Source organism: Cervus elaphus, chromosome 11, assembly GCF_910594005.1.
Source record: "Cervus elaphus chromosome 11, mCerEla1.1, whole genome shotgun sequence".
NCBI lineage: Eukaryota > Metazoa > Chordata > Mammalia > Artiodactyla > Cervidae > Cervus > Cervus elaphus.
In genome coordinates this window covers 42,009,089-42,032,493 of record NC_057825.1, presented here as the reverse complement: position 1 = coordinate 42,032,493, position 23,405 = coordinate 42,009,089, and the positions used below count along the sequence as shown (strand labels likewise).

General features: G+C 35.9%; 1 protein-coding gene across 1 annotated transcript in view; it reads left to right on the top strand.

Annotated features, from left to right (window-relative positions):
• The first annotated feature begins 570 nt into the window (after positions 1 to 570).
• The window catches only part of ACTR2 (actin related protein 2), a 36,744-nt gene continuing 13,909 nt past the window's right edge, over positions 571 to 23,405 (top strand). The window contains exons 1-6 of the mRNA XM_043917648.1: positions 571 to 728; positions 7,321 to 7,431; positions 12,862 to 13,077; positions 16,450 to 16,522; positions 19,927 to 20,063; positions 21,365 to 21,514. Coding sequence (XP_043773583.1) covers positions 681 to 728; positions 7,321 to 7,431; positions 12,862 to 13,077; positions 16,450 to 16,522; positions 19,927 to 20,063; positions 21,365 to 21,514 — 735 coding nt within the window. The 5' untranslated portion in view covers positions 571 to 680. The remainder of the gene's footprint in view (positions 729 to 7,320; positions 7,432 to 12,861; positions 13,078 to 16,449; positions 16,523 to 19,926; positions 20,064 to 21,364; positions 21,515 to 23,405) is intronic.

The window sequence follows — 23,405 nt, the reverse complement described above, 5'->3', positions numbered from 1 at the left end:
CTAACTAACGGCAAACCCGTACGAGATGGGTTGGACTGGAAACGGAGGGATCGGCATAAATACACGATTTCATGTGTCTATACCGATCCCAGCTCCGCCCGCTGAAAAGGCCTGGAAGGAATGACACACCAAGTCTCATTCAATGGTGGGGTTAGCAAGGGTGTCTCCTGTTTCGGCCCTGCCGGCAGGCTTCTGTCACATTTCAATGCCCTCTCGCCACAGACCCACTGTCCTTCATCTGCCTGCAGCCGGGAAACCCCCAACTCCTGCGAAGCCTTAGAAAGCAGGGCAAACCGCCTGGAAGCTCGGCTACCATTATAGCCCACCAAAGAGTCGGGAACAAGACGCCTACGGAAAGAACCCGGAAGGGCGGCGACCCTAAAGGCGGAGCAGGCGCGGGAGCCGGACTGGCGCCGTAGGCGGGGTCTTGGGCTCCTTTTTTTTCTTATTGGAGTTCACCACTGCCAGTCTCGGCCTCCTTCCTCCCATCCCCGCCTCTTCCGTGCATGCAGTACGTTAGGTGGCGGGTGGGACCCGGCGGTCACTTCCGGTTGGGGGAGAAAAGTTAGACCGAAGGCGGGGCCGGGAAGAGGGAGGAGGAGGAAGAGGAACGAGACGGACGGTGGGTGCTCTAGGTTGTTCGGCAGCGGCTCCGGCTCCGGCTCTCTTCCGGGAGGACGATGGACAGCCAGGGCAGGAAGGTGGTAGTGTGCGACAACGGCACCGGGGTAAGCGCTCGGCGGGGAGGCTGCAGCGGCCCCGGGCCGGGGCGCGGATGTGCGGGGGGCGCTCGGGCCTAAAGCGCCCGGGGCTGCACCCCGGGCCCTCTGCCGCCCGGGCCAAGGGGCGCTGGCCCGCGCTTTCCGCCCGCGTGGGTGTGGGGCTCGAGCGGGCTGGACCCCTTTAAGTAGCCCCGAGCCGGGCACTTCCGCAACTCCGGGTCAGGACGGCGGGCGAGGCCGGCGATGGATGGGGTTCCCACCTGCTACCGGGCCGGGGCCGGCCCAGCGCTCTAGCCGCAGGAATTTGGCTAGAGGGCTGGAGGGGTAAAAGACTGGGCTTGTACGTTGCGAAAGGGCTTCACTCTCCAGGGTCGCCAGTGTGTAAAAAGCAAAAAGATCTAGAGGCCTCACTCTTCCTGTAGAGTTGAAGATACGGAACAGGAGGGCAGGAAACGGGTTTAAAGAAAAAAGGGAAGTGCTGTCATGCAATGAACCTCAGTCCTTTCGCAGTGTTTGAAGCTTTTGTTGTTTTGTTTCTTGTTTTTTGAGAGGAGGGAAGGCCAGATCGGCTGTGCATCATTTACTTTTTGCTCTCCGTGCTGGAAATTTGGCCCAGGTGCAGCCCCGCCGAGACCAGTATGTTTCCGTGGTTGATCTTGATCCTTTAAGGCCCAAATGTTAATTCCATTAACCTTAGGGAAGTTAATCAGTTTGGGTACTCCTCCTCATTTTTTTCCTTATTGGCAGACAGTTAATGCTAGTATTTAAGATCCTAAGAATGCAAATAATAGTAAAAATCAGAGTAAAACACTGATTTAGACATTATTTGAAAGTTGTTTAGTCGCCCCTCCCCCCAATTAAAAAAAAAAATGTATTTTAGGCAGCGAAGTCATCAAGTTAGAATACAGAACTGTTACTTATTTTGGGTGAGTTCTGTAGTGATCACTTCCCCCTGCGTTACAGCAATTTCTAACCATTTTGAAGCTGCAGTATTTTGTCACTTTATCCCCTTCCTTCCATAAATGTAATATATGAATTAAAATAGATTTTGTATGAACTTCAAGTCACTTTGGAAACTGGATCGTTGAGGGGAAAAAAGAGCTGATATTCACCGCCATAATACTGCCCTTGATTGAATTTTTACAAGCAATGATTATACTAGCTTTATCTGAACTAAGTTGAAAATGGATGAGAGTAAGAAGAGTGTTATCATTTAATGCGACGTTCATACAAAACAGCATAGTACTTAAAAAGAGGCAGGTTCATCACTACGGAAACATTTAAAAATTTTATTTCCATTTATGTGCGTGTTCTTTATTAAAGTTATTTATGTGTCCACAAATGTGTATGTGTATGTGAAAGTTTTTTTTTGTTTTTTTTTTGTTTTTTTTTTTTTATGTGAAAGTTTTGAAGGGATTTCTGAGAAATTTAAGTTCATAGTGGTTATCTGTGAGACTAGGGATAAGAGTGAGGTCAGGTGGGAAGGACTTCATGACTCAATTATTGAGAAAATGTTCTTTGTTTTTTAACCATGTAATGTTAAACTGTCTTTAAATGAAATTATAGATGTGTTCCTTTTACAGTTAAAACTCAGTTTAAAGGTGCTTTTTTTAAAAAAAATTGAACTATTTTCCCCCTGTAGTCTCAAATTGACATCTAAATAAATGTAAATCTTTAAAAAATTGATAGTGTTTTTTGTGACTATGCCAGTTTTTGTTTTTTTTTTTAAGAAATTGAAGTCAGTTATATTTTAATGGATTCCTCCTCTTTGAAGGACAGTGAAACCAGTTTTTGTAGCGTATGTTTTTTCATAATATTTAATTAAAAATTTTTTTTTCTCTTTCTTAAACTTTTTTTTTTTTTTTTTGGCTGTGTGGCATGTGGGGATCTTAGTTCCCTGGCCAGGGATGGAACCCACGCCCCGTATAGTGGAAGTACTGGACTGGCAGGGAAGTCCCATAATTAGTTTTATGTTACTGTTTCATTAGCTTGTTAGAAAACTCATTGTATATTTGATTAGCCTTATGTCTAATCTATAATTTAAGAACCTTGTTATTTAAGACAAAAGATCAGTTACTATGACCAAAGTAGAAAAGTGTAGTTAATTCAAACAAAACCTTGTGTAATATTTGGCATTGTATTTCTAATTACTTTAAAGATCCAGATTTTCTGTAGGACATGATTGACTTCATGAAGAAACGTCATGAAGAAAGCTCTGATGTAGTATGTAGTCAAGAATGCTATGATATTTCTGAAAATTTAGAGAATTAGGAGCCACTTAGAGTCTGTATTTCTTATACTTCATGGTCCTCTTGATTTTATTTAGGTTCCTAAAGGTCTAATGATTCCTCTATGACTAAGGAGATACTAAAATTTAGTTTCTAAAAATTTATGAGAGTAGTTGTTACTCTAAAGCAACTTGCCTCTTAACACATTTTAGGTTTTAAAATTATAGGCCATTTGAGAAGTTGATTTTTTTTTTTTTAAGCCTCTCTGGCAGGCCCTAAATTGAAAGCCCTAAGGGTAGATGAGTTCTTATGATCTCATGCCAGGTTGTGGCCCCGCTCCTTGACCTCTCCAGCTCCCAAGCTGACCAGTGCCTCTGCAGGGCCTCCTAGAGGAGGAAAGCTCATCCGATTCCAATACCTTATGCACTTCATCCTCATCACCACCCAAACCTAAAATGGAGCCTGTGTAAACCGCCACCTAAAATAAAGCTGCGAAAAGTGGCCAGATAGGTGAAGATGTGGAGATCATGCTTGGGTTTAGGTGCCTTTCAAGGGTTGGGCCCAGGCCCCTGATACTGTGTATTCTTTTGCCAAACTTGGGTGATTTCATCAACATTGAGTTAGTTTACCAACAGTGAAGACTTCACTCCTTCTCACAGCAGGAGTGCCTACTGTGTGACTGGTATAATTTTTAGGGTCCAGTGATACAGAGTAGCTTGTAGTGTTAAGATAGTTACACTTTTTTTTTTTAATTGTACATTTACAATTTACATTTGTAGTTGATTACAGCTTGCTTTATCAGGCTTAAACAAATTTGTATGTTGGATTTAGGAGTGTTTGAAGTAGAACCAAATCAAAAGTAGATTTGGTTTAACCCTAGAAAATGCTTTGGAATAAACAATAAGTATTTTGGTGGTCTAAGATCAGAGTAATTACTATGCAATTAAATCATTATATCAGTGCCATTTGTTTAAAATAATAAAAGAAAAATACAAATTAAATAAGCCCAAATGAAGCTTTATAAATCCCAGTTTGTTTTTTGAGGGGAGAAAGATACCTTTAGAGCAAATGTATGTGGGCTTTTTTTTTTTTTTTCTTGAAAGAAAATTATATTGTTCATGTTCTTACCATTTGATGACTCAGTGGGAAGTAAGGGAGCCTGTTTAAACCACAGTGCTATGAAGAGGAAACTATATATGGTAAAGTCTATTTCTTAAACACAGCCTTATTGCACACAGTGAGAGAACTAAGTCACCAAGTCTTAAAATGATTGAAGTGGGGGAAGGTATTTCAAGAATTAAAGTTATGCCAAACAAGTAGTTTAGAAAAGAATATTTTCTTTGTATTTTATTACATTATGGTTTAGATCTTTAAAAAAAAAAATTCTGGCTTTTTTGCAAGAAAGGAAATGCCAGGTTGTCTGTTGGTTATATATTACTGAGAAGTAGATCATTGTAATTATATTCTTGTTATTTTAACTGCTAATGCGTTGACATTTGAACTAATGTGATGTAGTGCAGCTATTGCCATTTTGACCAAACACTAGTTCCCTGTAGGAATGCTAGCATTGGATTACTGTGGCAGCATCTACTTGCAATAAGCTACTGCTTAATCAGAGTAAATAATTTCACTAATTAGTGATTGCTATCTTTAATTTGAACTAAAAGCCAACTTTCCATTTTTTAAGTAATTTTTAAAAATATTTACTTTAATTAATGTATTTATTTGGTGGCACCAGGTTAGTTATGGCACATGGGATCTTTAGTTGTGGCATGTGGGATCTAGTTCCCTGATCCCTGGTCTCCCTGCATTGGGAATGCGGAGTCTTAGCCACTGGGCCTCCAGAGACGTTCCTTCATCTTTTAATAAAGCACAGGAATAGTAGTTCAGAGTTATTTTTATAGTTTTAGGAATTCTTAATTTTTGTCTTCTTACCTTAGGCACTTGGTAAATATGTGTCCTGTGAAATATGCTAGAACAAGAATTTTACCTCCCCAGCCTCCTGACTGCCTGTGGGTGGGGGGGTGGGGACGGGACGGACACGACTTGACTTAGGCTCCATCCCAGGCTCCTCCTCCTATCTTCACCTAGTGTTGAGATTTCTCAGTTAAATCATTGGTTTACATTTAATATGCTGAAGATTGCCTTTACAAATGTGTAGATTCTTTTTTTATTCGTTTTATAATTTTCTTTAAGAATGTTTATACCCATGGACACTTTTGACCCACCTAGTGTGTTTATCTGTTCATCTGTCACTACATAAAAATTTAATGTGTACATTGTATTTGCTGCCTATATTTGGAATATATGTATAAATTATGACTAAAGCTGATACTTGTCTGGTGGTCATGACAGGTTTTATTTATGTAGAAATTTAAATATAGTGGCATAATGAGAAGAGATTCTCTGGTCTTACATCTGATTTCAATTCCCATCAAGTGAGCTGGCTTTTGGCTTAAGGACTAGAGAGTTTGATTTAGAAGAGATGAGTGTGAGAGGTTTTTTTCTTTTAATTTGAATAGACTAGAAAATACTAAGTAGTATTCTTTTCCTCTGCGGCAGTTGTCACTCCAACTCTTTCTGGGTCACATTGATCAATTACTTGGGAAGATATTGTGGAAAAATGACCTAACACTTCTGAATTCTGTTAAACACTTTTTTTTAGGGTGGGAAGTATATTGTTCTTTACTATCAACCACTATTCAAGTAGAGGTAGGTATGAGCAAGCAGAATATATATTGCATATGCCATCATATATCACACTAACTTTTCAGCCTTGGAGGGTAATCCAGAAAGAATTGTATCATAGTTTTAGGTTTTAGAAAACCTAGGTTCGGTGGCAATCTGAGCAGGACTAGGTTTTGTGGGTTTGGAAGAAAACCTATTTGAATGGTGTATTTTATGTAAATTCTAAAATGTGAACTTGAATGAGGGGATATGAATTCAGGTGGTATTGGAAATGTGCAATTTTTAAATTTTAGACAGATTTTTTTCAGACTAGTAGCTTCAGTCTGCTGAAGACATGATTTTAACATATTTTTTTAAAGCACTATTTTTAAAAGACTTGCAGTTATGCATGGCAGAATGTTCTAGGCTATTTATAATTAAATGTGGTTCATCAACATCATTTCCAACAAGGTTGTCTTTGAAATAGAAAAATTTTGTATTTTAGAGTTAGAAGTCAATGAGTTTCAGGTTGTTGCTAGCTTTTACCACCATCAAACAAAACAGTTCCTTGTATGTAACAGCTTTCTGTCCACTTTTGTGTTATTTCTGTCATATGTCACATGCAGGTATTGTTTTTCTCCTTAATTCTTCTAAGAGAATGTGATGCCAAATCCATGAAACAATAGATTGTCTCAATATTGAACATATTCTATTAAAATAATCACAGTATTGTACTCTTGAGTCAGCAGCAAAACTTTTCATTTTTATTGATCAGTTAAATAATATGTACCTACTATGTGTCAGACACTGTTCTGGGTGCTTGGGATTCATCAGTAGACACAAAAGTGTTTGTACAGTGTACTGTACATTGCACAAAATCTTGTTAAGGGAATGGTAGAGGTTGATAACAGCTCCTCTCTTATATAGCTTCTTCCTCCCACCCTGAACTTTTTAACTGCCTTTTCCTTGTAATGGCTGCTCTTAAAAATAAGGCTAAACAGACTGTATTATTGATGTAAGCATTAAAAACCCTTGGTTCTATTTTCAGTTTTACTGTAGTTGTTAAATCTCCTAGTGTATCTGTTTCTTATTCATAAAGTGGAAGTATTATTAGAATCAATGCTACATCCTCATTGGCGAAGTACACTATCTGAATATGAACTTATGTCACCTGGTATTACTAAGTGTTTCTCTAAATATAAAAATGTAAATAAAAAATGTAAATAGCCAAAAATGCCTAATAAATGTTTATTTTAACTTGATGCTAGTCCAGATGCCATTTGATTTTCCCATTTTGGAAAATGGTGTTACTTAAGTGAATTGCCAGACATGAATGAAAGCCTGCTTTCCTTCTGTTCATTTTCTGACATTTCTTTTAAAAATCCTTAGCATTCATTGAATGAATTTGTCCCTTCCTTGCTGTGCGTCAAGGCAGCAGGTTCCAGCGTGCGCTGCTCAGCTTAGCTCCTTGAGGCTTTCCCTCAGTAAGAGTTAACCAGTCAAGAAATGGGAACTCCAGTAGTCGTGCCATGAGGGAAACAAATGGAGGATATGGTAGACGGGGTGATTACTTTGGGTAACTTCAAAGCACCGAAAGTTTAGAATATTATATAAATGCAAAGCAGTACTTTTCAGATACAGTTTTTAAATGGATAATAGTGTAAATACTTTGACACTAACCCACTTTTACTGTTCTTTTTCAGTTTGTGAAGTGTGGATATGCAGGCTCTAATTTTCCAGAACATATCTTCCCAGCTTTGGTTGGAAGACCTATTATCAGATCGACCACCAAAGTGGGAAATATTGAAATCAAGGTAATATTTTATTTATTGATAAATGAGGAACAAAACCTACTGAAGTGTTCTTTGAATTAAGTAGTTTTAAAATGTGATGCCTTGAAAAGCAAAGGAGGAGGGCCGAATTTCTTATATTTAAAATTTTTATCAACACGTGAAGAAAGGCAGAGAAACTGAAAGTAATTTCGTCTGATTTTTAAGTATAGCTTGATGCCATTACTCTCTGAATACAATAAAAATAAGATTTTTATGTTGATGTGAATGCTGTATTAGTGACTTAAAGTCCTATAATATAATTTTAAAAGAAATCAGCCTGGTATTTTTATGTCTTTCAATTCCATATATTTGTCATTCAGTGTTAGTGTCTCTTTGGGAGCTGCAACTCCTCCTTCCATGTTCTCATGGCCTGATACCCCTACATTTTTATATAGCTAGTCAGGAAAAATAGAGTGTGCATCTTATTGGTTCCTTTTTTCACCAAAATAATAGCTGATTTCCACAGTGTTCAGGAGGAAGCTGTGCAGGTCGATTTGATCTTGCATCATTTATCTTAGGACAAGGAGAAGGGAGGGAATGTTGTCATTGCCTACGTACCGTCCTTAACATGAGATTGGACCTTAATAGATTTTTGTCTTCTATTAAAGGAAGTGGAAATCAAAAGGGGGTTACAATATTTTAGAAGGAAAAAAAAAAAGATCAAAAGTCAGTGGTTACCACTTGACTTAAAATCTTCAGATAGCATAGGGATCAGGTTAGTTTATACGAAATGTAGTAGAATTTTGAAGCCGTTTGAGGAATCATTTGTGAACAGACTGGCGTCGTTGGTCCTGTCTGGACATTCCTTGACAAGACTTCAGAGAGTTTGTTAGGTTGTAAGTTTAGGTACCCATCTTTGGGATGTTTGTCTGAGGTGTCTAGAAAGCTGGTAATAGATGGTAGACATTTGCTGCTTAAGAGCTCTCTGCTGTTGGAACTGGAGGATTGAGTTACACGATGAATAAAAGTACAAACTGAAACTTAGGTTCTGTGATCATTTTTTTAGACTTAAAAGAGTGAATGATTCTGGCCTCTGTTTTATTACAATCAGAAGGGATACTCAATATGAGAGTTTTTTGGTTTGGGTTTTTTTTTTTTAGGATCTTTTGGAAAGTTTATAGAATCCCATATTCTCTTTGTTAACTCCTTTCGTTCTGATTGAATTCCATCTTAAATGAACTTCAGCGTAAAATTTAGCTAGTAATAATGATAAGGATAAAGGTTTTTTTTCAATAATGTTGAAAGTCACTTTTATTCAGTATCAGCCTTTTAAAGAAGAATGGCTTTTTAATATACTTTATGGATAACATTTTTGAGGTATTAAACTACATCACATATAGCTGTTTTTCTTGTCCAGCATAGTCACATATAATTACCTATATTTTTACTCCCACTTTTCTTGCTTTTTAAGGGCAAGTGATAGAAATGAGACTAGATGATACTCAAATAAGACATTTTTGCTAAGGAATTCCCCAGTAGCATTTGCTTGTATGGTTTGTCAGTTGGTTTACTGCTATTCAATCTGCTTAATCTTTTTAAGTCTTTAATTTGTTCTTCCAGTAGAAAACAGTGAAAGAAAAGAGAACTGTGTCAAATTTAACTTGACTACTAGAGCTTGGAAAATCACTCTAAACACCCTTTACCTACTCAGCTAGACCTTTTCTGCTGTTTATTTTCCTTAATTAAGGTTCTTAAATTCAGTAACAAATGAAAGAAATTTGACTTTTTTGGAATACCTATGCCTAGTAGATTGATTTATACTTTTTGTGTCTTGTTACCTAAAATGTGGTAGACTGAAAATTGGAAATTTAAATTGTTTAATGAGTTAACTTTCATTCAGGAGTAATAACTGTCCGTGTTAATTTGGCCCTAATTATTAACTCCGTAAACTGTAGTAGTACTGCATCTGCCTCAACCTAATTTGTCTCTATTGCTTGTATGTTTAAAAATTTCAGTGAGGATTTTATTTAGGCCTTTTCTGACTCTTACTTCTACCTTCTCTCTCTTCACCTTTCTTGACCTGTTGAAGTAGAATAACAAAAAGATGGTAAGTGAGGTTACACACATGCTCTCTGTTTGTTTTCCACTTTTGCTTGGTGGGACAGTAGTTGTTGTTTTGTGTCCCTTTAGTATTGGGGAGGGGGGTGATTCCATATTTTAATTTCGAAGTACTTTGCTTTTTAACCTTTTCCATTGCTTCAATTTGGTAGCAACTAATTAAGTCCTATACTCTCCTGATTGCATACAATGGACCAAACCAGAACTAATTACTAACATAGTTTTGAATTGTTTTCCTTGTGTTTTTTGTAGATGAATGTTACGATTAAAATGGAATGTAGTGTGCATTATGTTAGAAACCAAGTGGCTTTCTTTAGGATATGTGTGATCCAGAAAAGTGGGGTGAAGTTGTTGCATTTGGATCAATTCACTTTACTGACCACTGTTAAATTGGACATTGCCTGTCATAGCCTGTATATGTATTTATTTGCATCTGGTACAGTATCATATGTGTATTTAATAAACTAGGTAAGATTGTAATGTGCAAATGAACTATAAATAGTAAAGGAGAGGAAAAGAGATTGATTTGTTTCCTGTATTATCCTTATTTATGAGCAGATTTTACATTATCTGATTATAAATTAAAAAAAGGTAGAAGTCTTGTAAGACTTTTCCATTGACAGTGGATTTTCCCTCTAAATAAATACCATTGTGCCTTTTTCATTTTTCTGTGATAGTCTTAAGTTTTTCTATAGTAGATCTTCTCGTTTGTTTTTAATATTATTTGTAAGTAACTTTGACAGAGATAAATATCATGCCTTTCTAGTGATAAGTATTTTAGCTAGTAACAGTAACTAGTTAAATCAGTGGCAAGTTTTCTTTTGAATAAACAAAAACATGGAAAACTGGAAATTACTATATTCTAAATTAAAGATCATGCATTTGTCTTAAAATCCTAAGGAGATTAAGAAAAGAGAGTACTTGCAGAGAACTCTTCAATGTTTTTTATGAAATTTCTTTCTAGGAATTTAGTTGTGGTTTTAGAGTATATTTGCTCTAATTTCCAATTTGAGGTGACATTGTTCAGAATGATTCTTGGTGTATCTAATCTACACTGCTTGCTTTTCATAAAATATAAATGCCTTTAAAACAGCATCTTAGCCAGCTACTGTTAACTTTTCATTTTTTCAGATAATAGGTGATGGTTTAGGCTTGAGGTCCAGTGATGAGGTGGGTGGTTAAAAAAAAAAACAACCGAGGCCTGATCTGACCACTTGTAATTTTGATCTTGGAAGGATGAAGGCAAGTTCCATAAAACTTAGCATTTTGAAGTTTTGAAAGTTGAAATGTTCTAGAGAAAACTATGTTTTAGGATTTTTTGAAATAAAATTTTAGATAATTGAATTAGGTAGCTTGAGTTACTCAAGAATGTTTGCACTAATTTGACAAGTTAATACTGGTTTTCTTCCATTTTAAATGTCCTCTTTGTTCAGAGGGATGGTAAGATACTCAGTGCCGATGTTTCTTTCAGTTAATTCTTCATAGTATGTGTGCCCTAGAAGTAGACACATAACACTTTTATTTTGAGTTGGTATTCGATCAGACATATGTAGGCCCCTATTCTTGCATGGAGTAAGAACTAAATAGTCAGATGTAATTAGACCAGATTTATACTGAATTTGTTGAAATACAGTTGTGAATATGTATCAGTGATATAAACCATCTTAATTATCTAAACTGTTATTACCTTGTGTAACACAAAGAAAGATACATTCCAGAAAAAAGTAACTAACATTATATATTAAATTATATTGATGACCAGAAGTCATATGGGTATTTGGAGATATAGATTCCTCTCCCTGATATTTTATTATGAAGTGTTTGGAATACACAGCAAAGTTAAAGGAATTTTACCGTGAAACCCATACATCCATCACCTAGATTCTGACATTAATGTTTACTATGCTGATACATCACATATCTATTCATTTATCCATCTGTCAGTTCATCAATGTATCTTGTCCTCCAATGTATTTGAAATTAACAGTATTCTTCTCCCTAAGTAATTCAACAAATGCATGTCATTTACTAGAGTTCTCTAATATAAGATTTTTAGTTTTTCATTTTTGTATCAGATAATTCTAAATAGTTAATATTTAAGAAGTTTGAGTATTAAGGCACGATACATTAATTTTATATGAAATTTAGTTGCAACAGAAACATTTTAGTGAATATTTCTAGCATCTGCTTTAACTTTGTTTTTCCTTTTTGTTGCTTTCAGTGGATTTTCCAGTGGGTTTTTTTTTTTTTTTTTTGGTTGTTGATGTCTTTAAATAGAGTCCTTACCCTGATTTCTTTCTTATCTCTTTTTTTTTAAATCATTATTTTAAAAAATTTTAAAATCATATATTTATTTAAACTGCTGTTTTAAAATGTCGTAAGATCTTACAGCAAATAGTAGCTATTTTTGATACTAGGATTTTTTTTTTTAATTCATCAGTATATGTTTAAATCAGGATTATTTAGTATTTTGACTAGCCAATTTTTAAAGTAAGTTTTAATTCTGAGACATCATTAGCCCTATACACATAAAATTTGACTTTTGCAATGTGGGTCATCTTAAGTATGCGCTCGTTGGAGACAAGACTTGTGAGTATTCTGCTTCCTGGGTGATAGCGTAGTTTTCCAGTATTATACTTAAGATTGGAAATGTTGCTTATGAGATAGTTTTAAAGAAGAATTTCTTCTCTGTATCTTAATTTTTTGTTTCTACAAATTATCTTTCATCTTGGTGAGGCACATATTGAAGCTTAATTTCAGTTTTAATTGAAGCATATCTAAGTAGACGTTTGTGAAACTTACAGGTTTGTGGTGTGTATATCCATTATTACAGTATAATCAAAATCATTTTATTTTTTGCTTCTCATTATGCTGTATAGTACTACACTTATCATTTTGATATTTAGTACAAAGAAATGTGCTGCATGCATTGAGCATTTTTCTACAAGTTTTTTTTTCCCCTGATGTGCTATCTCACATATCACAGGCCTTATTTTTTGAACATTTGAGCAAAAGAAAGAGATGAAACCTCATACAAACCCCTCCAAAATATGAAAATGTGGGGTTTATTTGTGCTAATGCTCTTCTTTTGGAAACATATTTATTAAAGGTAAGGTCAATTTATTGATTTAAACCACATTGTACATAAAAACTTACTATTCATGATTAAGATTTGCGAGACATTGTTCATGAAAGGAAAGATCTTTTGAACTTGTGGAATGAAGAAATTTATCTGAAAGTGCCAGAAGTATTAAAATTAATTATTCCCCAGTTTTCCAAAATATGAGAGGATAATTTTCTGATGGTATTTTATGCAAAAATTTCATCTAAAGCTTTGATATTATAATTTTCTAGGATCTTATGGTTGGTGATGAGGCAAGTGAATTACGCTCGATGTTAGAAGTTAATTACCCTATGGAAAATGGCATAGTACGAAATTGGGATGACATGAAACACCTATGGGACTACACATTTGGACCAGAAAAACTTAACATAGATACCAGGAATTGTAAAATTTTACTCACAGAACCTCCTATGAACCCAACCAAAAACAGAGAGAAGATTGTAGAGGTAAGATGGGTTGTGGATATATGTGTTTCCATGATGTGATATTAAAGCAAAATTTTTTTGTTTTATCTTACCTCTGTTGTTGAGAATAAAGGAAATAAGAATAATTGTTACTTTCTCCCAGATCCTGTTTATTGAGCACCTAAGTATGTTAGTCATTATAAGTAGAATATACCAGTAAACAAAGTCAAAATTCTGCTGCTATGGAATTTACCATCTAGCAGGGGAAAATAGACCAAAAAAAGTGAGTTAATTGAATGGTTTATTAGAAGATTCTAGATGCTAAAGGAGGGGTGGGAAAGAGTAAGGGAGATTGGGCATGTAGGAAGGCTGCATGTTTCATAGGTTGTGGTAGTACGTGTCTGTAAGGTGATATTTAAACAGAGGGAGTTAGTAACTAACTGGGGGAAAAGCATTCCAGGCAAAGGGAGTAACCAGTGTAAAGGTCTTGAAATGGGAGCAAGCGTGGCATATTAGTCAGCAAGGAAGCCAGTGTGGGCGAGCAACAGGAGAGGAGGTGGGAGAAATAATGGGGCCAAATCATCTGGGTCCCTGTAGGCTCTTATAGGAAATTAGATTTAAACTCCGAGTGAAGTGTAGGGCTGTTACAAGGAAGAGCTATTACAGATTGAGGTTTCTATGGCCGCTGTGTTGAATGTAGAACATAAGGAGGCAAGGGTAGAAGAAAGACAAGTTTGGAGACTTTTTCAGTTATCTAGACACCAGATAATGATGATTAGGATTAGGGGTAATAGCAGAGAGGGTAATGAGAAGTGGCCAGATTGTGGCTCTGTTTTGAAGGTAGGACCAAAAATATATCCTGATTTCTTAAATACATGTGATAGAGAGGTAACCCTGAAAGTTTCACTGGAGCAAAGACTGAGAGTAGGACAGGATTTGGGAGGGAAATGAATCAGTAGTTCAGTTTTGGACATGTTAGGTTTTCTTTAGACATCCAAGCAAAAATGGTTACATATATAAGGTCAAGTTCAGGAGAAAAGTCTGAGACTGGAGGTATAAACTTGGGAGTCACAAGGATATAGATAATATATAGTTAACCAAAGAAGTGATAGCAGACAGTGGGGAGAATGCTGAGGGCCAGGGAGATGGGAGGGCTCGGGGAAGGAGGTGGAAACAGTAAAGAGGTAGGCAGTTAAAGAAAGCAAAAAGTCTACATTCTTAATACTTTAGATAGGTAACTTTTCAACAGTTACCTTTAATTAGTTATATATGAGGTAGAAAATTTTAATTACTTTGTATTTTATTAGCTTTCCAGATACTGCTCGATGTAAGTAAATATTTTGTTTTACTCATTGACTATGTTGAGATGTTGATGGAAATTTTAGAAGATATTTAAAATTTTTGTATTTTCAAATTTTGAGATCATGGTTTTGCTACAGAATCATATCATTTCTTATGGTTCATATTTTTTTTTACTTTTTTTCCTCCTAGCTACCCCTGAAACTATGAAAAATGGGCTTTATTGTATTTATATTTTAATTGTGCTTTATACTTTCTAAATGATTTATAGTCAGTAATAGTTTGTAATGGATAAGTGGTCATTTATAATTGCTCTTTATTTTTAGCAGTGCATTGCAAATAGAGTGCAGAGATATTTTTGTATCATATCAAGAGGTTACCAGACAAGGAAATCCCTTTCAAAAAAATAATACAGTAGCAGAATGGAAACCAAGTTTTCTTTCAAGTGAAAATTCAGGGAGATGGCATTTACTATTTAGTGGATAACATCATATCTGTCCTCCACTAACTAACTATTTGACTAGGACAGATTTTTTTTTTTTTTTAATCTGCAGAAATGGCAAGAATTAGTCTCACTATACACTCTTAGGTCTCTTAGTTTAATGCTCTTTTTTACTTGTAAATGCAAATTTGACTATGACTGATAATGCCCCATTTTAATCTCATTCAGGAAGTTGTTTCTGAACTACAAATACTTCTTAATGATCTTGTGAATAAAAACAAATTTTGACAGACTGTCAAGTTGATAAATGCAAATGACCTTTGAACAACACAAGGTTAAGGGTGCCAGTCCCCCTCAGTCAAAATTTGTGTAAAACTTTATAATTTGCTCTCTGTATCCCAGGTTCTGCATCCCTGGATTCAGCTGATCTCGGATCATGTAATGTTGTAGTATTTATTTATTGAAAAAAAATCTGCAATTAAATGAACCTGCACAATTCAGAACGACCTGTGTTTTTCAAGGGTCAGCTGTAGAGCATCACTCTTCCATTTTCATCCCTGTAGCAGGGGGTAAAGGATGATGGAATAGAATACTAGTGAGAAAATTTAGTTGCTTAATTGATGAGTTTGTGTTTCAGAGTTGTAAAATTTATTTATTTATTAGGATTAAAAATTTTTTAATTTAGTTTTATTGAAGTATGATTGATCTACAGTGCTGTGTTAAGCTTCAGGCATACAGCATAGTGATTTAGAGGTTTTTTTGTTTTGTTTTGGCTATGGCATGTGGGATCTTGGTTCCCTGACCAGGGATTGTGCCCCCAGCAGTGGAAACACAGAGTTTTAACCATTGGACCACTGTGGAATTCCCCAGAGTTGTAAAAATTTAAATTGTATGTAATTCTCATTGTGGTCAGTTGTAAAATTTCTAAATATCAGATATTCATAGCGGTAGTCTGCACTGCCAGTGAGTGAATGCTAACTGTGGATGACAGAGAATCCTACGGAATATTCCCGGCCAACCTGCGATACAGACGATGAGCAGCATTGTGAGCAGAGAGGAGGTGAAGGAGCTCCTCCTCCCTGCAGTGGACCTCCGCACAGCCTGGAGCGCAGCCTTGCTCCATGGGGAGCGCAGACAGCAGCTGAGCAGCTTCTGGATCTGCCAGCTTTCAAGAATTGTTTAGTTTTGTTTCTCTGCCATACCATTTATTACCTGGAGGTAGAGCCACAGTCTTGCTTGGCCCAGGTTGAGGGAAACGGATGGGAACATTGGCAATTAAGTAGTTTGTATAGTTTGTCTTTAAATTAAAAGACATTTCCCGTAAGGGACATGAGTTGAGAAAGTCTTGTTCAAAAACAGAACACTTTCTTTCACTCTAATCTGCCATTAGCTAAAAACTCTCAGAAATCTTTGCTTTGTAGCATTTAAGAAATGCTTGGGGACTCAGTGTGTATTAAAAAAAAAAATCCATCCTCAAAATTGGGGCTCTCTGACAGCAGGACTTTTAATAGAGGCAAGAAACAGCTGAAGAGAATGGAAGATTCTTGTGGGTCTTTTGATTCTATTTTCATCAGCTAATCCACTCTGGCAATCAAGATAGAGTATATTAATATATATAATACATAATGTAATTTCTAAATACTAATGTTTTCCCTTTCCTTTTGCACTTTCAGGTAATGTTTGAAACTTACCAGTTTTCTGGTGTGTATGTAGCCATCCAGGCAGTCCTGACTTTGTATGCTCAAGGTGGGTGAAGCTTAACTTTCAGTATCATTAATTCAGCAAACATTTGTCCAGTTCAGTTCAGTTCAGTTGCTTAGTCGTGTTTGACTCTCTGCGACCCCATGAACCGCAGCACGCCAGGCCTACCTCCCCATTTGTTACATGTATTTTATGTTGGAGGAATTTGATTTCTCAGGAAGTTTTAAGTCCCAGAAAGCGCAGTTTTATATATTTATATTTATTAAAATATTCCACAGTTTGTCAAATAAAATATACACATTTTTATTTTCTTTACTAAACAATGAAGGACTTAAGAAGAAACCTCAGTTTTTTTATAAGTAGGAAGTTCCTTCTTTTAGGTTATTTAAAGTAAGAAAATTTTGAAGGGAAGAATGAACATGGAATCTGTCCTCAGAATTTGTCAAAAGAGTTTAAAAAAGCCAGAAAGGTTCATATAAAACTATGTTTGTCAAATACATAGTAGATTAAATATAAAGGAAAAGGCAGACATTTGAGAGTACCTTCCCAACTTTTGAAATTGATTTAATGGAGGGGACCTACTTTTACTTTGTTTTCTTGATACTGCCATTAGTAACTGCCTCCGTATCTACTGGGAATAAAATAGTAGCCATGTAGGGAGAACTCTGTTTCCTGATGGTCTTGTGGAGAACTTAAGAGGCCATCAGATACATGCACAGAGCCTGTTGAGCACTTAAAATGTAAAGATCCCTCAAGAAGTTAGACTCTTCATGGGGAAAAGATACAGAAATTGATTTAGCATGTCAGAGAAGGTTTCTGAAGGAGGTGACAACTAAATGTCAAGCCTTAGTACTTAAGCGGTGTATGACAGTACAGTCGACCCTTGAACAGTGCTGATTTGAGCTGTATGACTCCATTTATACGTGGATATTTTTCAGTAGTAAATACTACAGTACTACATGGTCCATAGTTGGTTGAATAGGGATGCAAAGGGCCAGCTATGAGTTATATGCAGGTTAACCCCCACATTGTTCAAAGGTCAGTTGTGTTAGGAAACAAATTTTAATATTATGGTGATCCATCTGATTCTACACATGGATGAGTAAAAGTCACTTTGTCAATGTACGTACTAGGTTTTAAAACTGTCTTTACTACTTCATGTAGATACTAAGAAGATACTTGGGGAGAATTAAATTTCTAAAGAGGCTTTATTCATTCACCAAGTGTGGCATGAGCTTGGCGTTCTGTTTAGGACAGAGGATACGGCAGTGAGTCAGCAGGCTCTGAGGAACTAATGCTTGTCTGCATCTAGGAAATTGTGTTTCATTTTTTTAAAGTAAATTTCAGAATTTATTTTAGAAAATACTTTGGAAAAATAGATATTAAAAATTTTGAATCTAAACTTTGAAACTGGTGATTCCATTTAGGGGGTGGAGATGGAACACTTCTGCTAAAATGAATTTTAACTTTAATTGTACTTGAATAAAGTTGACCTTAACAGATATTTCTAGCAATATTCATAAATTTATTTCTTCCAAGAAGAAGATATCCTCTCTTAACTCCTGTTATTTAGCTGCTTTTGTTTAAACATTGAATTCTTAATTTTGAGAAATGATAATCCAGTAATTCTAATCAAAAGAACTCTTTAGCTGAGGAAAAATTCTGCATAAAAACAAGGTGGCTAAAAGCTACCAGTTAAATCAAAAAAGTAAGAAGCTACATTTGGAGCCAGGAAAGGTTTTTGAATAAGACAGGTGACATGATGATTCAATAAAGTATGTTTGACTGTATTTTGTGTACAGGATTGAGGGGAATAACTGAAATTATGGAGTCTGAGCTAGAGGTTAAAGTGGTCAGGGAGGGTATGAATGAAAAGTTAAGAACTACATTGAGCTTTAAAGAATCCTTCAGAATTGAAATAGAGTGAGTAATCTAGTGCTTTAGTTGGTATTACTGGGAGCATTTTTGAATTAATGATACTGTGGATCCTTTTTTTTTTTTTTTTTGCAATAGAAAGTCTCTTGTTTAAAAGAAAGCAGCCTTAAGAGGCAGTGTATGATTTTTTTATGAAACTTGCAATATCAGTCAAGGAAAAATTATATGAACTTCAGTAGGAGATGGTTTGAATAAATGTGATCAGAGATAAATTAGATGTTTTGTGCATAATAAGAAAGAGGGAGAGAGTCTATTCAGGGATAGGACAGTGATAAAATAATAAGCTTAAGCAACTGTAGATAATGCATATTCTGATTAAAAGTATCATTAGACTTAAAAACTGCTAGAAAATGTGATTTAGAAAAAGTGTTTTTTTTTTTTCCTGAATTAACTCTGGCACAAAAGGTGTAATACTAACTTTCAGCCATTTGTACTTTTATATATATATTTTTTAAATCTCATTTTATTATCATTATTTTTGTTTTTGGCCATACTGCACAACATGTGGGATCTTAATTCCACAACCCCCTGACCAGGGATCAAACCCACGTGTCCCCTACCTTGGAAGCATACAGTCTTAACCACTGCACCATCAGGGAAGTCCCCATTTATACTGTTAAGTAGCACATAATGAGGAACAAAGAGACTTTCCAGGTGGCACTAGTGGTAAAGAACCCATCTGCCAGTGCAGAAGATGTAACAGACGTGAGTTCCATCCCTGAGTCAGGAAGATCCCCTGGAGAAGGGCATGGCAACCCACTCCAGTATTCTTGCCTGAAGAATCCCATGGACAGAGGAACCTGGTGGGCTACAGTCCATAGGGTCACAGAGTTGGACACGACTGAAGCAACTTAGAATGCATGTACTCACAAGAAAGAAGATGGCTTCTTTGCTGTTCTTTTATTAAAAAGTTTAATTAACACTGTCTTCTTGATTTCTGGTTAATAATTGAAATGATTCTTTGGCTAGTCAAGATGAATTATTCTCAGATTTCTGGCTATTTTGTATCAACAGAAATTTTCCCAACAGCAGAGTTTTGAATATACTATATGACAAAAATAATGATAAAGAACTAGATTATTTCAGCAGATTCACTGTTAACTTGTGGAATATTTACCCTTCACAGTGGTTTTCATAAAAGTTATCCATGATACTTTAGAGAATTTGACGTCAGGGGAATTCAGGGATCGAGATTAAAGTTGGGATTAAAGACCATGTTGTATTTTTCAGTCCTCAGTCTGAGGGTCTGTTTCTTCCATCCCTGGAGGAGCACATGATTAGACTAAAGGTCTCACAGGAGGCATGTGAGAGAACACCGACTTCAGTGTCTGTGTGTTAGAAATAAACTGCAAAATAAGCAAATAATAAAGAAATGCTTTTAGACCATTTTGGTTGGTTATGTTTCTTATCAATTAGTAAAGAAGCCAGCATTTTTGAATATTGAAATACTTGAAATTTGCTGGCTTTGATTTCTGATTTGGCTTTTTGTTTACAACTTCATGATTCTTCCACAGGTTTATTAACTGGAGTCGTGGTGGACTCTGGAGATGGTGTGACTCACATTTGCCCGGTGTATGAAGGCTTTTCTCTCCCTCACCTTACCAGGAGACTGGATATTGCTGGGAGGGATATTACCAGATATCTTATCAAGGTAAGCAAAAGAGAATATTATAGAATTAGATTTTGTAAGTTTGTATATATCTACTTAAAATTGGATGTATCACCTCAGGGTTCTAATGAGTCTGCACCACCAGAGAAGTGGCCCAGTACTTTATTCATATAAAAATCTGTATGAGATTCACACACATAATCTCTTGTGTACTAATGAGAGCTCATCATTACATAATTATAATTACATAATGCCTTTCCTGAGGAATGGGAAGAGAGGTATGTCAAAGATGGAAGAAGACTCTTAAGGCTTCCTTGAACAACTTGGGCAGCCCTTCAGCCATAAAACCCTCTTTGAACAAGATGTATGTTAAAATTTATTTGTCAGTGTAATTAGTGATGATATTCTTTAAAATATTGGCCGATATTTAATATATAAGGCCACTCTTTGGAAGCATGTGTGGTTTTTGTAATGTAGGGGGAAAAAAGATTTAGAATATTGTCTGTACCAGAACTCTGTAGTTAGTACATTCTCTCCAGGTCAGTGGTTCTCAATCAGGAATGATGCTACTATTCCAGGAACACTTTGAAATGTCTGGAGACATTTTTTGGTTGTTACATCTTTGCAGGAAGGCTGCTAAACATCCTACAATGAACAGGGCATCCCCCACAACAAAGAATTATAAGGTCCAATATGTCACTGGTACTACTGTGGGGAGAGTGTTGTGGGTTGCGTTAAGTCTTCATATTGACATTGGGTTAGTAATAAGATTGGTAATGAGAATTATAATATCATTCTAAGCCAGAATTCTATTTGAGGGTGACTACCAAAGGATTGCCCAAGAGTTTTCTTTTGAATGTAAACTCAAAGATCAGAGGATTTTTAGTTTTTTATGTGAAAAGTCTAATTTGTTTATGATGCATATTGTGTGTGTTTTTGTTTTTCCTGTCAGGTTGAATTCTTGTTTATGTTTGTTTGTTTATTTAACAAATACTATTGCCCCTCTAATATGTGTCAGACATATTTCATGATTATGGCATTGACTGAGTAAATTAAATTGCAGATTATAGGAATCCAGTGCTAAAATATTATTTATTAATAGATATTTTGTCCATTTATTATTCATGAACTGTTAATTCTGTCACTCCCTATGAAATTTTTCTGTGAAAGTGAAATGTAAATTCTTTTATGGTAAATAATATTCTCCTTTCTGAAATAGTAAGAGCTAAGGTTCTGCTGTTCATTGTATTTGGTATTGATGTGACATACTTAGCATTAATCTCTTTTGTGGAGTTGAACTCACTCAGATTAATTGTGGACTTACTGCTGTTTTTTTGTACCAGCTGCTTCTGTTGCGGGGATATGCCTTCAACCATTCTGCTGATTTTGAAACGGTTCGCATGATTAAAGAAAAATTGTGTTATGTGGGATATAATATTGAGCAAGAGCAGAAACTGGCCTTAGAAACCACAGTATTGGTTGAATCTTACACAGTAAGTATATCTGGTGTATGATATATATATGGTTTTAAAATGGGCGACAGTAACTGTTGGTGTGTGCTTAAGGAGGTTTTCTTGGAATTTAGTACTTTGGGTTTGGGTTGTTATAATTTGTATATGTATGACCTTTAATTTCTTTCTACATTATGATACTATGATTTAGTTATTTTAATAAGGCAAGAATCATATATTGCTTTTCTACTTTAGGATACAGTTAGATATGAAATGTTATTTTGAGATTCTGGTACCTGGAGTAGCATTTTTCAGCATGGGTTTCACATAATGTTATTTCTCTGAGGTGTTAGTAGGTATTGACAAAAATTTAAAATGTAGGGTTACAATGTCAGATGCGTTTGCGAGAGAGTCAGTTTCACTTTATTAAAGGACTTCTCAGAACCTTTGATATGCTTATTTGTACATGATTACGGTATTCTTCAGCATTTCATGGGCCTGGTATTCTGAGATACTTTGGAAAATGGTCATCCTATAGGATTGCTTTAACAATTCAGTAGGTTGACAGTCTTCCTGACTTAGTATATTCTTAATGAGATGTTCAGAACAAATGTTGACTTGAAATTGTAACTAATGATACTTAGAACCAAGTTATAGTTTATATCAGGGGAGTTGAATTTTCAGTGTATTGCTGCCTTAAGTCTCATTTTCATCTGGGTATAAAGTACTTCCATGCTGTGTCTTTGATTTGCTACTGTTGTTTAGTCGCTAAGTCATATCTAACTCTTTGCGACCCCATGGACGCCTGCCAGGCTCCTCTGTCCATGTGATTTCCCAGGCAAGAATACTGGAGTGGGTTGCCATTTCCTTCTCCAGGGGATCTTCCCAACCCAGGGATTGAACCCTTGACAGGCAGATTTTTTACCACTGAGCCACCAAAACTAGAATTGAGTGATAGGCAATAAAAGCAAGTATTCTTCCACCATTTAATTCATATAAACAGAGCATATCACAGATATGTACAAAATAGTCACTTTATAAATTTTTATAAGTTATATTGTTTCATTTCAGAAGATACTGATCCAGATATTCAATAAATCAATACTTTGCAACTCAGTCATCTACAGATTTGCCCTAGGGATTCTTTCCTGAGGCCTTCTTGATAGTTCCCCCAGATTTATGATTTATTGTCTACCTGACTTTGGAAGAAAGTGTCATGAGACAGAGGATAAGGGAACTAGAAATATAAAACATATTTTATCTCTTCCCTCCTTTCTCAGAATTTGAGGCAGGTTACAAAAGTATATGAGACAAATAAACCGGGAATTGATGAAGAGGGAAAATAGTGGACAAATAGAGGATAGGATAAGGTTTGGTGCAGAGAAATTGGGAGGCATACAGTTTTAACAGTTCTGAGAGGTAAGTAGTTCCTAGGGTAGGTGGCCCCAGGCTGATCTCCAACCAGAGCTTTGAGAAGAGCCACATTGTCCAGGTACAGATGTTTTATGCTAATGATAGTCTGCCACGTGAAGTTTTTCTGTATATCTTGGGTGATTTCATGTGGTTTTTAAAGTCACTGGATGGTTGTGTTTATTTTGTTAAGGGTAAATTTTTTTTACAGAAATTTGATATAATTTATAAAAAGATAATTCTGGAGTTTTTGAAAGATGTGATTGCGTTGCACATACTGTATACAGTTAGAGCAGACATGGAGTAAATGTCTTTAAGAACTTGCCTTGAGATACTTTGTCATGTTGGGAAGTGAGTTTGGGAATCTAAATATAGTTATTATGATTATGTTATTTTAAACTGATATACTGTTAGAAATGTTAATGTAAAACTGATTCTGGTCTTTCATATAGAAATGTGTCAAATGCCAGTATATACCAGCATGCTTGTTACTTAGGTCAATTCTATGAATTGTGAGGGAGTT